This window comes from Sipha flava, unplaced genomic scaffold (assembly GCF_003268045.1).
Source record: "Sipha flava isolate LNK unplaced genomic scaffold, YSA_version1 1_pilon_pilon, whole genome shotgun sequence".
In the NCBI taxonomy this organism is placed as follows: domain Eukaryota; kingdom Metazoa; phylum Arthropoda; class Insecta; order Hemiptera; family Aphididae; genus Sipha; species Sipha flava.
The window spans coordinates 930,840-945,736 of record NW_020272783.1 but is presented as its reverse complement, the minus strand read 5'-3'; the positions used below and the strand labels follow the sequence as shown (position 1 = coordinate 945,736).

Below are 14,897 nucleotides of genomic sequence, written 5' to 3'. Positions count from 1 at the left end.
ATTTTATCAACAATAAAACCTAACAAAGTATTACTTACCCAAATGTATTTAATTTTCAAAAAACGTTTAAGATTATCGGCAGGATTAACCAATATTTGATAACTTTATTCTTCTAAAATTAAAAAATTAAAACCATACATAAAGTAAAATATTAGCTTCCTATACTATATTTAAATACACCAAATAACGATATTATCGCATGATATTTATTAATTAATAGTTTAATGTTAAATGTAGTTTTTAAATGATTTATTAAAAGTGATAAATTACTTAAATTATTTAACAAAGGAATCGAGCAAATAGTTATAATACATTAGCTCACTAGGATAGGCAATTATCATTCGCTCCTATACAATAATTGTAAATTGGAGTATCGAGTATTGCCAATCCAATGCGCTGTCTAACAGCTGCACTTACATCTATAGAATTGTAAGACTCGTAACGTTTCGATTTCAATTAATTTTAAACATAAATGTTAAATATAATTTTAAATGTTAATTGTATGCTATTCAACTTCAAATTATATTGAATAACGTAGTGTGTAGCATATTAAATACTCCCTCTGGTTATATAAATTTGTAATGGGTGTATTATGTTCATGGAACGATCGGAATGAAGTAAACATATTTTCGGGCATTATTTTGCGATTACAACGATTGGAACATTCCCAATGTACGTATATGATTAAAAATATTTTCTTTAATACTGGTACTGAAAAAAGTTAGTACTGAGAAAACTTTTAATCGTTTTTGGATCTACGATTGTATGAGGTGTACTTTGTATGGACTAAGAACATACGAAAAGTATACAGAAGAGGGTTGGTTGTCCCAGAAAAAAATAACTGTCATATTCTCGAGATCACCAAGACCGATTGAAGCCAATTAATTATTCATTTAATTTGATGAGTATATTGCAGTTCTAATATACTATTGATTATTTCCCATAATCAGCCAGTTATGATGCCGAACAATAGGATTAATAAATGAAACACAAAACGTCGTTAAATAATCAAAATAAAACAAATAAAATCAACCATTAAATATTTATTAATAAATAGATCATAAAGTTTATTCGTATCTTTTGAACAATTGATTTTTACTGTTTCCTGGTTGATGATTGCGAAGTAATACGCGTTCGAATACCGTAGAGAGACATTTTGTGAAACGCATTTCTCAGTTTTATATTTTGAAAGATCATATTTCACATAACTTAACGTCCTGCTTTCCGGTACCCAGTAAGCGCATTGATATCGTATTATGACGGGAGAAAAATTATTACATTGAACATAAAAACATTTGTTACACAATAGGTGCATTAACGTATTAAAGGGTTAAATATATTCTTAGAGGCGTAGTTTTTATAATTATAATATGTCATATACTTGAATTTAAAAAATAATTTCTTTCTCAAAAAAATATAATAATACGTTATTTAAATAATACTTCCTAACGACTGTTCAGAAACCTTTTTTTTTTCAACAATGTGTTTTCGTCCGAATCCTCGTTATTGTATTTAATCATATTTATAAATATATTTATTTTTTATGCCATTCCTTTGGGTTTCATATTTCTAAAATGATAAGATCCATTCACGTGTTAAAAAATATACCATAGTCTACAGGATTGTTCATTTTATTTCCACCTTACTTTTGTTCGAATTTTCTTTGAATCTATACATTTTTATTTTTTTACGTATGCAAAATTCCTCAAAAAACAACATCGTATCGTATTAGAATGTCAGAAATTTGAATATAATAAAAATTAATTAAAATCGAAAACGAAATCATATGTTTGACAAACTAACCACCGGGAGAGATTTGAACATGGGTTTTACTCATTTAATTTAAAATTATATGTAATTCTGTTGTTGTGGTACAGCTTACTCTGGTTACGGAACAATATTTCCATCGTAATACTCATCTCTCAGAATTAACCGGAGAAATAACTCTGTGCAGGTTACCGTGGCGTTCAATTTTCGTTTATGAAGATCTTCCATGTGAAATTTCGACAGAGACGCTCGTACAAGAACTTGTTTTACATTCGTGTTTACCGGAAATCACATAGTTAGCGTAACAATTTGAAGTGCTTTATAAATGTTGAAAATGTACATCAGTTATATTATTACATTCGGGTTTAAACAATATTAAATTATTCCGTATAAGTAAGACTCGTGCACATTTTCTACGGTCACATTAAGCTCCTAGTTTAATGAATAATTTTAAAAGCCGCATAAGAATTCAATTCCGTATTCCAAACCCTAAGCCTAAAACCCGTACGAATTAATGATTATAACCTATACATTATAATTTGCTCAAGTGTGCCGAGTCGGTTACGATAACAGAACGACGGGAAAAATAAGTTTCACATTAAGCATAGCGTTGAGCGGAGGCCGACGATTGTGTGCACTGTAACAGTTCGTCGTATCGCGTTTTAACGGAAAGTACCTATGCACAACGAAGTGTATTATTTCGGCCGACGGCGCGGACTAAAGAGAAAGTGTATGAATATTGTATTATGTGTGTAGGTTGAGTTTACATAAGTCTCGCAAAATGGTAAGGGCAGTATGCTCCAGGGACGGGGTTTCTCCGCTCCGATCATCTCTGACGGTCCAGTTTCCGTGACATGATCTATAATACGAGTCGAAGTACTTCGACGTGCCTACGGTCACGTTAGTAACGGGTCGAAGTTTTTTTTCTGCTGAAATGTGAGAAGATAGTTCATTTATTCGATTTGTTTTCATTATTATTCTTACAACTTAACAACTTAACTTAACAGGTTTACAACTGTAACATTCTGACCCTGTGTTATTTCATATACGAGCGTATAACTTGAACAAAAAATGTCGAATCCTCGTGCCCTATCGTGAGATTTAAAGTTTTTAATCGGGTTTTTATGGGGTCTCAATGTGAATTTGGTTAACTTAAGTAGAACTCGATTGTTAAGGTTTTATTGCGAAATGCAAATGCTCGATTTGGATTTATTTAATCGAAAAATGTGTCAAATCGAATAATTTTTTTTGATATTATTATAAAAACGTGATAGCCATCAAACTGAATCTTTAGGTGACACTTTACACACAATATCTTCACTTGCTGATATTAATTATAAATTTTACCACTCAGACATAAATCAAAATCAAGTACTTATTGCTTATAATTTGATTTTACGAGTATGTCGCTTTTTTGTGACCCATTAGTAAATCAATACAATAATATTTATTTCATCGGTGACCATACGATTAAAACGTATTTAACAAATTATCAAATAATATGCTATTTACTGTCATATCGATTCAAAATATTTATGGTCATTTTCTAATTTATCTATCAAAATCATATTCATGTGACGAGTTTAAATATGTTTATTGGATTCAAAATTTTTATTCAAATAAAATAATTAATAATAATTTTAATAAAGCTTTCAGCAGATAATCAATTCGTACATCGAAACAACATATTTATATTTAAATTATTAAACTCGCATGCAATATCTAGAAACATAATATTTTCATGAAAATCATTACTTTATCAAAGAGAAAATTCAAGAGGTTTAATTAAGTACTACAGATTTTGAGCATTTTACTATAACATATTTGTCTTAAAAATAGATATTTCGTTTAAAAATCAAACAACATAGGTGGTTTTATAAAATTGTTTTTATTTTACTTAAACACTTCAATATGACATTTTTTTCTTGTGATTTGATTTTATAATCATATTTTAGGTATTATTTATTAATACTATTGAATCAATTAGGAAATGAATACAACTAATTTATCCAGTTATCTAGTTTATTGTTTCAAACTAATAATAATCTATATTTCAGATATATACTTATATTGAAAACTTATATACATAATGGTCTCTCAAATGTCTGTATATATAAAAGACACATAGCCACCAAAATACTTCCAGAACATCATAAATCATTCTGGTTTACCCTATATCTTGTTTATCTAAGCACATTCTACCGAAAAACTCTTTTAAACGATTAAAATATTATGCACAGAATCAAATGATTTATTATATAAAAATATAGACGAAAGATACTGTAAAGATACCCAAAACTGAGTAGTAATCACTCGTACATTTTTTCGTGGTATTTTAGAAAACTATTTAAAAAAAAATTTGTTTTTTCATCTTTTCAACCCGTAGATGATGTAAGTACTTATATAAGAAACCATCAGAGTGCACAAAAAAAGTGATTAGAAACGAGTAGAAATATTAAACTAACTCAAATGTCATTATAAAACGATATTGGCCTATGAAATAACATACGATTAATCTTAAACGTACGAACATGGTATAATCGGCAGTACCTCGAACTTTTATGTTCCTGGTAATTTAAGAAAACCTTAATATTTTAATTCACCGAATGCAGCGTTGTATTAAGTTTTCTAATAATTTTGGAATTCAATATTTCGTATTTTCCAATATTTTCTTGGAATAAAAATTCAAATGGAATGAAAGTTAAAAATACATTTTTGTACAATTATTTTTATTTTAAGTTTAAAATTGAACTATGTTTATTGCATTCGCCGAATATTTATCGGATAAAAATGATTTTTGCACCATCTAAATAATTCTTTACGGCCAATATAATATATTGTATATATTATACATATCTTATGCGTTATGATCTGAAAAAACCACATCATCGTGGCAAAAAATGAAAATTTTTAATAACAAAATTCAAAAACTCAAATACTTCGGGTCAAGGAACCTACCGATGATATACATGCGCACCTCGAACGCCCTACGTACATATATTCGTGTTTCCTTTAATCGATCAAAAACTTACATAACAGGTATTTAAATAGGGACGCAGATAATAGTATGGACCGTTGGATAAACAAACAATGCATAACATGCAGATATTATGCATAATACATGATGATTAAATATCACATCAAAGTAATTGATACGCACATATTTTACCAGGGATTAACGCGAGGTGATAAATCATTCATTTTTCTTCGCCGCCAGCCTTCGATCATTCGATTGCTTTTTTTTTTCTTGTCAACGAAAAAATAAAGCGCGCGCAGCCTGGTTTCCTTCTTTGTTCTTCTCAATTCGCCGGTGGAAGTTTCTCGAGTGTCTCGCCCGTAGCCTATACACATTCCATTATGTTTCATAATACATTTATTTTATTAAACTCAACCCTCCTCGCACCGTCACCACCGTCCCATCACCGAGACCGTTTTCTCTCGTCACTTACGGTACCCCAAAGATTCTCTTCCGCACCGGATATATAATATACCATACACTGCGTACCCCGTTATTAATACTTATACTTAACTGCGAAACGCGTATACAACTCGCATTTTGTCTGTGTCCGCTTCGCACACGCTTTACAAGCGCGTTCAACTATTACGTTTGAAATAATTCATCATCATCGAACGCCTGAGCTCGGCCGGTCAAACAGCATGCCGAATGGCAAGTACTTATGTATACGGTTTTTTTTTCTTTCCGATTATCTGATGCACCCGATATCGATTTGGCAGTATACGATTACGATAAATAGTTTGAAATTTAAACAAATATACTGAAACACTATTATGAGTATAGGATCTACTGTCGCGTAGTATGGATATTGAACATTAATTCGTTGAGCGTATAAACATCAATTTCTAATTTTTACGGTAACAAGTACAAATCCAAACGGTTACGAAAATATTATGATTTTACTATACACATATGCAAATCGCTTACTATGCGAGGTTATTGAAAAATAACTTAATTAAAATAGTTTGAATAATGGAGTCACCAATATTTTTGTAGTAAAAAGTTTGAATCATATATAGATATTGTTCAAACTTAGTGAACTAGTTAGTTTAACTACAATGTAATATAAATAAATATTTCTAATGTATATAATACTAGTCGGCGAGTTTCATAAAGTTTAAGATTCATACGAACACCTCTATTTTATTGCGTACAAATTTATTTAATTTTCAATATGAAAACAACACTGATTTAACATAAACCAATACATTTCAAGATTTTATTATATTTTTTCATATACATTTATACCGAGAACAATAAAAATACCTTTACATATTTATGGACAGTAAATAACAATTTATGATAATGTATACAATATTATTTATCCCTATTATTTGAAAGTTTTCATTTGAACGTTCAACAAAATATATTTAGCACAATATAAACTTAAAAATATGAGCTCAGCTTTATTTCACAGATTTTTAAAGTGAATACGATTTCGCGGATAATTTTGAGTTAAAAAATTCCACAAAAATTCTTCGTGAAAATAGCGATATGGTGATATACAGAAATCGACTGTCACGGCTTCATCTCAATTTATTTTACAAATCATTAAAAATTCGTCATGATAGAAACCATTTGCAACTCAATTACTTATAAAAACTTATATTTATATAAATAAAGTATTAAATAAACGAAACATATAATTCATATGTACAGTTTTTGATATAACTCATCAAAGCATTTACATTTTCCTTTTTATGAAAATAAAAATTATTTTATTAAATACTCAACTCTATGATTCTCGATTACCTATATAATTTATACATACTCGGTCATTATAAATATGTTAACAATTATAAAATTATATATAGGTACTAATTTAACAATAAATGTTAAATGTAATCAATGAATTAATTTTAATAATGATCTTCTTCACATGTATGTATCTTTAAAGTTTTTAAAAATATGGAAGATCCTAATATTCAAAAAAATACGTACCTTCAATGTCTGTGTTTATCTAAATAATTTAATCGTTTAAAAATTATTAATTTTATTTAAGTTTTACATATTACAATTAGGTTCTTAAATGCATTCATTTTTATCGTTTTAAAATATTAAACGGTAAACTTAAGTAACTTTTATACTAATTTCCTATGCATCATTAAATCATTCGAGGACAAAAATTAACTTTTTATAATATGGATTTAATTATTATAGTCGAAGCAAAAAACGCGCACTATACATACTTTAGCTTTAGCTAAGTTGTCATTTTGCGATCCCTTAACATAATACCATTAAGAACCAAATTACGTGTTATTAATTGCATATTGTTTCATATAACAGCAGGTTACAATGTGACTGCCAGCAATTGTAATTCATCGAAAGTTTAAGTAATGAATACGAAACTACGAGTACAAGAGAAGGCAGTTTCGACGGACCCAGAGCAATCGGGCGACGTGAGTGTGTCACATTACAACGAAACAATTCGCTCTAATGACCTTCTTTTCCTTTTTTTTCTTTTTTTAGTATAAAGGGCCATTTTTATTTTTATGTCGTTGTTTACAAATTTTTTTATTTTTATTTTTTTCTAATCGATTCTGTACTTTATTAGCTAGACTACGAAGACTATTCAGTGCATCACATCCTAGCAGCGTTAGTCAATCGCAAAGTGATATCCATCAAGGCGGATATTTGTGAGGCCAAACTCAAATGGAGGATACAGCCAAAGTTATTGGTACAACGACTGGCGGAAAAAAACTCGAAAAACAAACGCAAACTCGGGTACGTTTATACCACTGTTAATTTATTATTTTTATAAATTATTTTTAAATAAATATTATTATAAGTATTTAAAAATTCTGGAAATACATTTATAAATTTGGCTATGAGAAAAAGGAACGGTGAACTCCCAAATTTTTTCTTATCTAAACAGCCCAAAAAAGTGTTTAGCCTCTCTCGTTTAAATATCCTAGCTATGCCACTGTATTAATTAATTTATAGCCATCAACAAATTTAATGAATCATTCATAGTTTTTCCCATCATATATATATATATATATATATATCTTATTGATAAAATGAGTTCGACTTGTGACATGTCAGTAATTTCATCGAATATAATAGCAAACATTTTAGCTTTTTTTTATGTTCAATAATTTGGCCATATAAAAATAGATATGTGTATATGTACATTATTCTGCTTTCAATTATTTTCATACACCATAGACCGGAAACATTGCATCAACATTAAATAGTCAAAAATCATAACTAAATATATAGGTAAGAATCATACCATATGATCGTATTAAGACAAGTTTGCGTTTTGTGCTGCGCACGTACAATTATTCCATGATTAAACAATAAGTGGATAATATCTATTATATCATTCTACCGTTTACTCAATTAATTGATAGCTCGATATTTTTTTCTGACCAATGTAATGTTGTAATCAATAATATCATTGTAATTAATGTTGTAATCAAGATTAAAAGTATACCAATATTGATAAGTGTCAATATCAAAAAATTAAAATATAATTTAATTTTAATCATATTAATAATCATGCATTATTTCAGAAGGCCGCAGCCCAGTTGTAACTATGAGTATTATAAAATTAAGGAGTGCAACCGCGTACCCTGACCCTCTCCCCCAAATGACGCTTCTGTATAGTAATATAATAGATCGAATATATTTTAGTCTGGGGGGGGTGCCAGGCCTCTAGACCCCCTGGATCCGCCACTGCGTACAGGTTCAGAAAAATTTCAATTAGTACACAATTATATCGAAAATCAAATAACAACGGGTTTATTATTGATTTTCGCTTTTGGTTTGCTTATCGAACGACCCAGAGGTCTTTTACTACACGAGGCTATTGCCTTTGCTAGTTAGAGATGGTAGTTTAACTAAGCTGTATTTGAGATTTGTGTGGCCCACTCGAAGGGACTAGATTTTGGTTGTTTATTGGATTATTAGAGATTTGTTAAGGGGGGTAAATAGCCTAGCTCTCTGATGTGGTGTAATCTTGAATATTTGTTTTTGAAGGAAAGTGCGGAGGCTTAAAGTTGGATGGTTGTTTTGAGTTCTTAAGATTGGTGGTAGACAACGTTATCTCGTTCTTCACGTATGTTGGAATGCCGAGTATCATTCTTGTGCCTATTGTTTGAACTACCTCGAGTTGACGCCATTGAGCGTTTGAGATAAAGGGAGCCCAGGTAGATCCAGTGTATGTCGGAATGGGAATGATGTACATCTTCAGCATATTAATATAACTGGGTTGTTCCTGTTTAGAATTGGGTAAAGTATTCCACGAGTTCTTGTTTCTTTTTTTACTGAGTCATGCACGTGTTTCCCGAAGTTGAGTGTACGACCAATTGTGACTCCTAAGTATTTCACATGATTGGACCAAGGAATCGTGGTGCCATTGAGAGATAGTTGAGGTAGGTTTGTTGTCCATTTATGACTAAACACTAAAGCAACGGTTTTGGCAGTATTTATGTGGAGATACCATTTTGTAAACCAGCCGAAGGTCAGTCGAAGTTATCTTTGAAGTTGAATTTTTGCCCTAATTGGGTTTTAGTTGCTGGTATAGAACATGGTGTCATCTGCGAAAAGAACAACGGATGCCTTAACGGTTACGGGGATGTCGTTTGTAAAAATTAAGTACAGAATTGGGGCCTAGGCAGAATCCTTGAGGTACACCTGCTAGGATATCTCTTGGAGAAGACAGTTTGTCAGTTAACCGGACACTAAAAGTTCGATTTAACAAAAACAATTGTATTATTTGAATGAAATCTGTTGGAATGTTTACGGTTGACATTTTGAAGAATAGGCCCTCATGCCAAACGCGGTCGAATGCCTTTTCTACATCGATGAAAGCAGTGGCTGTATGAGTGCAGTTTTTGAGATTATTACTGATAAGGGTTATTGGATTGATTAGTTGTTGTGTGGTAGAATGTTCTTGACGGAAAGCTGCTTGCTCAGGTTTAATGGTATCAGCTAGGTATTTTTGGAGTTCTAGGAGAATGGTTTTCTCGTATACCTTTGAGATGGAATAAAGCAGAGCTATTGGTCTGTAACTGTCCGGTTTCTGGGGATCCTTGCCAGATTTCGGAATAGAGATTATAATTGCTCGCTTCCAGACTGACGGGAAGTAGTAAAGTCTAAAGCAGCCATTTAAAATTTTGGTTAGACATATGACCATGTTTTTGGGTAGGAGTCGTAGTGCCGTATTTGTAATTGATTTGATTGATTTGTAATTGATGATTGATTTTCATTTAGACGCACACGGCTTACGTACATATTACATTGTACACGCGTGTGGCGTTTTTGCCTCTTAACCGCCAAGTGCCTTTGGTCTACAATTATATAATAATATTCGTTGACAGTTAGGGTTTTTGTTCCGCAATTTAATGAAAACGAACGACAACGGTTAATTTCCAAAAATATGTGTGTGTGTGTGTGTGTGTGTGTGTGTGTGTGTGTGTGTGTGTGTGTATACGAACGCAACGGAACACCGGCAAACGGGAAGTCATGTACGATACATGTGATAAGTTCCAGAAAGTATTATTGATCACTGAAAGTATCGCAATTGTTCTACTAAATATCGTTTGTTTGACCTAATTATAAAATAACTGCGAAACTATTCGTCACCGTTCATTCCAAGTTGGTTGACAAATGTCGTAGTTTTATTACACTATTCCTTGGGTTTCTAATACCTACCTGTTAAAATATATATCGTCGAGTCGTAATATTATGTATCACTTTTGTACTTCCACTCGAACCCGTTCAATGTTTCTTTTATTCTTTAACTTTATTTAGTTTTTATACTGCGTACTAAATTAATGCCACAATAATATACTGTATCCTCCAAGAACCGTTTTGTTGTTTTACCCCAAAAATATATGTCCATCAACAGAATTATAAGACTTATAGCCGTAATGCGGTGATGATTATTTTTTCAGATATTTCATCGCGTTTCATAGCGATCATAAGTGAGAATAACCGAATGCAAAAAAAAAAAAAACATAAATAATAACTTTCATCTTAATTTAAACGATGATAGATGCGATCATTATTAGCCTATATTCCATAGAAAAATAACAATTAATAGTAGGTACTGCAAATTTTATAATTTTTCAACAAAATAATTATTCGATATCATCTAATAAATTTAAATTTAAATATTTATTTAAAAATATATATGAATTATTTGGGGATAATAATAAAGTAACTAAAACTTAATTAATTGAAAATGAATATTTATTTTACATACATAATGATAAGTCATATATGTATAATGCACACAATACAAAATTAAAATAAATACTTTTAATGTTCAAAATGTATTATTTCTTTTATGAACAGCAAAGTCATGATACCACTTACATGAACCATTAAATCCTATTTGTTTATCTTAATACATAATTATAAGAAAATATTAATATTGCTCAAATTTTACTAATGATCCGTTGTTGGTACTTTTTGTTTTAATTTTACAAAATATCAGACGCAGAAAGGGTCGATGCATGCACTCATGTCATAAACACCATCATCACAATCATCATCATCACCATCATCATAGACATGATCTGGATCACAAATTGTTTCATCACCATCATCACCATTGCGATGGGATCGTTCGACAAGAAGAACAATCTCAAGTTGAAGAATTTCCTCAAACTCAAAGACCTGTACCTTATTTAGGAGGACATATACTTACTGCAGCGTTGCAAAGGTAAAGTTTTAAAAGTTCATCGTATAAATCAAGGACATTTTATTATTAATTACATTTATGATTACAGGAAATTAACTTACAGGAAATTAATTCTCATTATGTCAGAAATGTTTTATTATTATTTTGTGTGATAATAAAAATTATAATAAAATCGACCACAACCGCTAGAAAACTTATCAGAACTTTTAACTTTTTAACCATAAAATAAAAAAACATAATTAATTTAAAATTGTTTACAAATTAATGTAATTTAGTATACACACTCTAAGTTTAGTTGTTTTACGTTCATAAACTAATAACTTTTTAAACAAAATATAATTAACAATATACAATAGATATAAAGCTACCTTCTTTAAAGAAATATAATAGGTAGTATTCAAACTGTAATCAATCATAAAATAAATAAAATTTGATATTTACTTTAAATATTTAAACTTTCTCAATAAACGAAACAAAAATTATTTTTTTACTGTTAAATTCTCCAGTTTTAATAACATCAAGATAATAATATAAGATATACAAAACAGTGAAAGAAATTCTAAAAAGTTTAATAAGTATTTATTAATTTATCGATAGCTATATATTTTAAATGTTTTTATTATATATGTCATTATATAAAGCAATTATAAGATATATCTGAATAACTTTTTAATTTACAATTTCAATAATTTCACTCTTATTTGTAACATTATAATTTACGAAAGACTATGATAAAAAAACTAATTTCAAAAATGTACAAAGAAAACAAAATATAAATATCACATATTACTAAAGTGTTGTTCACATTTAATTGTTTAGTTGGTAAATATAAATATCAATAGTTAATTTAGTTTTTGAATTTTAACTCAATATTGTTGAAAACAGTATCGAGAAAAATAATTGTATGGTACCTAGTGAAAATACGGTTACCGCTTTATATTTTAACTCGATTGAGTTTATACCATTTCTGTTGTAGTTTATGGTTATTTATGTTGTTTCTATGTTCATAAATAACATTAAATGTCTACATAATGATAATTTATAACCAAAATAGAAGTACATGATTATGACAAGTTATATAGATAAATTATAAATGGCTGAATTTATGTATTAGGTCTACTGCCGGGATGTCGGAAGATAATCGAAATTACATCGAGACTCAGAATCCAAAGACCCGAATAAAAAAGAAAAGTCGAAGAACGAGATTTGGGGATGAAAAACAAAACGTAATGAGACCTCACCCCGTACCCACTATACATCCGGATGATTTACCTCAAAGAGCTAGATGGACAATAATTATCACCGCTGGTCTCTTGCTCATTACTTGCATGCTGTTAGTCGGTGTGACTCTGAGAATGGCCCCCGTGATTGATGAACTCGGTAAACTATTATTGTTAAAACTATGGTTGTACACGATTTTCTGTATTAAGTATGCGTATGATGAGTTCAAAGACAATTTTTAAAATTAAACTTGTAAATGCGATACCATTCGTTTCTTTCAATGGTTCACAAGCTATAAAAATGTAATTGATAAAATATTAGTGGCACACAATATACTTATAAATAAATCACTAAATGGGTCACTGACGACTGTTTGTTTTATTTACTGTGCTTATCATACACTTACTCGTTATTGATACATAGGTACGAATATATATTAGTTTTTTGAAACATAGCAGAGCTTATAAACATGTCTTATAATTTATAGTTTATTTTAAAGTATAAATAATAACAATAAAGTAAATTTGAAGCGTTAAATGAAAACAAAATTTCAACAACACATTATAAAACTATTGGTTTGGCAATGATTTTTAAAGTTCATTAACATAAATAATATTGATATTCTAAATATTGATATGTATAAGTATATTTCTCTATTATTCCTGAGTGTTAAACTTTGGAAAATTTCTAGTTAATCCAATTTATCTTTTTATTTTAGAAAACTTCTGGTGTTTTTAACATGAATACTATTAATACTATACTAGCTAACGATTTTAATCGTTTTGCATGGATTTCCGATAGAGCAAACTTTCGTGAAAGCCTGTTTCACCATTGACAAACAATTTATTTCCAACTGTCTCCAGTTATTACCCCATCAGTTTTCACTGTACGAAAATCTCATGAAATCTTACATAGGCTATGGTTACCTCACAATTCATTTCTCCACATTACAATTATTATAGTTAATTTTATCACGCAAATGCGCCACATCATGTCAATACTGAAAGCACTATATATTGGTAGATTCCGTAATATTTCTAGCGACTGTGACGTAATTGAAAACAAAAAATAGTATAACAAACTTCAATTATCTTATTTTTTGTCACCCACTAAAAAAAATTCGTACATATTTTAATTTTATATTAGGTAAATATATATAAGCATAAATTTATGACACACAAATACACAATTCGATCATGTTACCTATCTCTAAATTACTTACATCGTATTTAAATTAAATTAATTACTAAAATGCTGTACGCATAATAATATATTATCTGTGATAACGGTAAATAGAACCTCAGTGATTTAATTATTTTTGTTTTTGTACAAAACGGACGTTCGGCATTCATATACTGGTATGTATATGAAATTATAATAACACTTGGCTATTTATAACAGATGTAACGTGTGCACCTGTAAATTTGGTTATTTTATTACATCAGTATATGTATTTTGTCGATGTCATGTATTCGAGCCGATAAATGTGTTCATAGTATAGAAATTATAAATGCATATAGAAAAATAATATAGAAACACTATCAGGGATTACATTTCTTATTCACTCTAGTTTTTTATTGTGTTTAAAAAATAAAATGAAATTATTAATAATAATATAACATGTTTTCACTATGATTTTGTGTAAAGTAAAATTAATTTCAGATATAGAGAGTATCAGAAAATATTCCTGAAAAAAAATAATATTTGTTTCTTATATTCACATCGTGTAATGTTTTTGAATCGAACAATTATAATGTGCGTAATATAAATTAGAAAAAAAAAAACGAAAAACAATAACCAAAACACACGATGTTATCGGACGAACGTTTCAGTATATTTTCACCCTAATTTGACAACATTCAAACGATCATCCACGATTAATTGAAGTGAAAAAAATAAATGATGAAAATCTTTGCAACTTTATTTGAAAGAACATCTATTGTAGCGCAATTTTAGTCATAATACGGATACGTGATTCACGAAAACGCGTCGGTACCATATGGCGTATTATTTAAATTGTCCAGTGGCGTCGGACACTCGTTTCAAGGGGCCAGTTGGTAAGTAATAGGTGTACGGGACATGGGTACCCACTTCTTTATGAGGCTCACCCGTGTAACGTCACGTACGTGTTTTCCAGCCTAATGTCGTAATTTCTCGCTTTACCACAATTCGGCCGAAGTGTCCACACCGAGTGTAGTAACTATTTCCTTTGCTATTGTACTATATAAGATATCTGTA

General features: G+C 29.8%; 1 protein-coding gene across 8 annotated transcripts in view; it reads left to right on the top strand.

Moving 5' to 3' along the window:
- Window positions 1-14,897, top strand: part of LOC112681996 — an 86,719-nt gene that overhangs the window by 70,614 nt on the left and 1,208 nt on the right. For all 8 annotated transcript variants that reach the window (XM_025552421.1, XM_025552417.1, XM_025552413.1 and 5 more), the window contains 4 exons: window positions 7,070-7,182; window positions 7,338-7,507; window positions 11,232-11,459; window positions 12,553-12,818. In XM_025552421.1, the coding sequence (XP_025408206.1) occupies window positions 7,120-7,182; window positions 7,338-7,507; window positions 11,232-11,459; window positions 12,553-12,818 (727 nt within the window). In that variant the 5' untranslated portion in view covers window positions 7,070-7,119. The remainder of the gene's footprint in view (window positions 1-7,069; window positions 7,183-7,337; window positions 7,508-11,231; window positions 11,460-12,552; window positions 12,819-14,897) is intronic.